Raw genomic sequence first — 1,864 nt, 5'->3', positions numbered from 1 at the left:
TGGGTTGGGTTGGGATGGGTTGAGTTGGGTTGGGATGGGTTGAGTTGGGATGGGTTGAGTTGGGTTGTGTTGGGTTCAGTTGCAATGAGTTGAATTGGGATGGGTTGAGTTGGGATTGGATGGGTTGAGTTGGTTGGGGTTGGGATGGATTGAGTTGGGTTGGGATGGGTTGAGTTGGGATGCGTTGAGTTGGGTTGGGTTGGGTTCAGTTGGGATGGGTTGAGTTGGGTCGTGTTGGGTTCAGTTGCAATGAGTTGAATTGGGATGGGTTGAGTTGGTTGGGACGGGTTGAGTCGGGTCGGGTTGGGTCAGGTTGGCCGAGCAGTGCCCCCTGGGCCACACCAACCCCCGCGTGCGGTGCCAGGGACCCGAACGAGCCGTCGGAGCGGGAGCGGCGCTGGCCGTCCTACACGGCGGCGGGGCAGAGCTACGCCCGCCTCAACGCGCAGCCCCTCGCCGTGGCCCAGGGGCTGCGGGCACAGGCCTGCGCCTTCTGGACACGCTTCCTGCCCAAGCTGCTCAACGTCACCGGTGAGGGGACACCGGGGACACTGCAGGGGAGGGGGGGACACGGGGGACACCAGGGGGTGAGGGAACAGCAGGGAGGGATGAGGGAATAGCAGGGAGGGATGAGGGGACACCAGGGAGGGATGAGGGGACACCAGGGAGGGATGAGGGGATGCCGCACACACCAGCGGCATGTGGGGACACCAGGGGGAATGTGGGGGGACATGGGAACATGGGGGGTAGATTTGAGGGGTGATTTGAGGGGTTTGGTGGGGGGGGGGTCCCAGAGCAGGTGGAATCGGTGGAGCCGCAGGAGCACCTGCAATTTTGGGTGAAATTGGGTTGGATTTGGGTGGGTTTTGCAAGATTTTAGAGGGTTCCGGTTATTTTAGGGGGGTTTCTGGGGGTTTTGGGGGTCCCTGATTCCAATTTTGGGGTCCCCTCTGCTGATTTGGGGTTCGGGGGGAGGGGTCCCAGGGCCGATGGAGGAGGCGGAACGTCAGTGGCGCCTGGAATTCCACCGCTGGAGCTCCTACATGATGCGTTGGAAGAGCCAGTTCGAGCTCTACAGTCGACAGGAGCGGTGCCAGCCCCTCTAGGGACCCCCAGATCCACCCAGGGCACCCCAAAAACCTTCAGCTGGACCCCAAAACCTTCACCTGCCCCCCCAAATTCCCCTAACCCCCTCCAGGACCCCAACCCCTTCCCCAGAGCTTTACAGTCCCCAGGAGCAGTGCCAGGCCCTCTTGGGACCCCCAAAAACCCACCCAGGGCATCCCAAAACCTTCAGCTGGACTCCAAAACCACCGAGGACCCCTCAAAACCTGTCCAGGGACCCCAAAACCCACTTAAGACAACCCAAAAGCTTCAATCCCCCAAAGCCATGCAGGACCCCCCAAAAACCAATCCAGGGCACCCCCAAACCTACAGCTGGACCCCAAAAAACACCCAGGACACCCCAAAACCCACCCAGGACCCCCAAAACCCAATTGCTCCCCCCCAGCACCCCAACCCCCCTCGAGACCTCCCAAAAACACTGTGGATCCCCGAGTCCCCCCCTAAATCCTCATCTCTCCCCTCCCCTACCCCTCAGGTGTCACCCCAATAAAGGCTCGAACCCAAACCCGCCTCTGGGGGGACCCCAAAAAATTATTGGAGGTCAGGGGGGAAGCTTTGGGACCCCCAAATTTGGGGGGGTGGGGCTGTTTGGGGACACTAAATTTGAGAGGGACACCCATGGGGGACACCCCCAATAAAGGGAAAGCTTTGAGACCCTCAAATGTGGTGGGGGAGGGGACACAGGGACCCCAAATCTTTGGGGAGGGGGGGCAGGCATGGGGGACGCCCAAATTTGGGG

General features: G+C 60.7%; 1 protein-coding gene across 1 annotated transcript in view; it reads left to right on the top strand.

Annotated features, from left to right (window-relative positions):
• ACHE (acetylcholinesterase (Cartwright blood group)) overlaps positions 1-1,203 on the top strand; it is a gene marked incomplete at its 5' end in the record, with an annotated part of 5,147 nt that extends 3,944 nt beyond the window's left edge. Inside the window, 2 exons of the mRNA XM_027909872.1 lie at positions 365-531; positions 985-1,203. Coding sequence (XP_027765673.1) covers positions 365-531; positions 985-1,106 — 289 coding nt within the window. The remainder of the gene's footprint in view (positions 1-364; positions 532-984) is intronic.
• Positions 1,204-1,864: the final 661 nt, after the last annotated feature.

Source organism: Empidonax traillii, unplaced genomic scaffold (genome assembly GCF_003031625.1).
Source record: "Empidonax traillii isolate 1590-97213 ecotype Southwest subspecies unplaced genomic scaffold, ASM303162v1 scaffold2479:size34915, whole genome shotgun sequence".
NCBI classification, from domain to species: Eukaryota; Metazoa; Chordata; class Aves; order Passeriformes; family Tyrannidae; genus Empidonax; species Empidonax traillii.
Note: the sequence above shows the minus strand (reverse complement) of the source record. Positions and strands in the feature narration are given on the sequence as shown.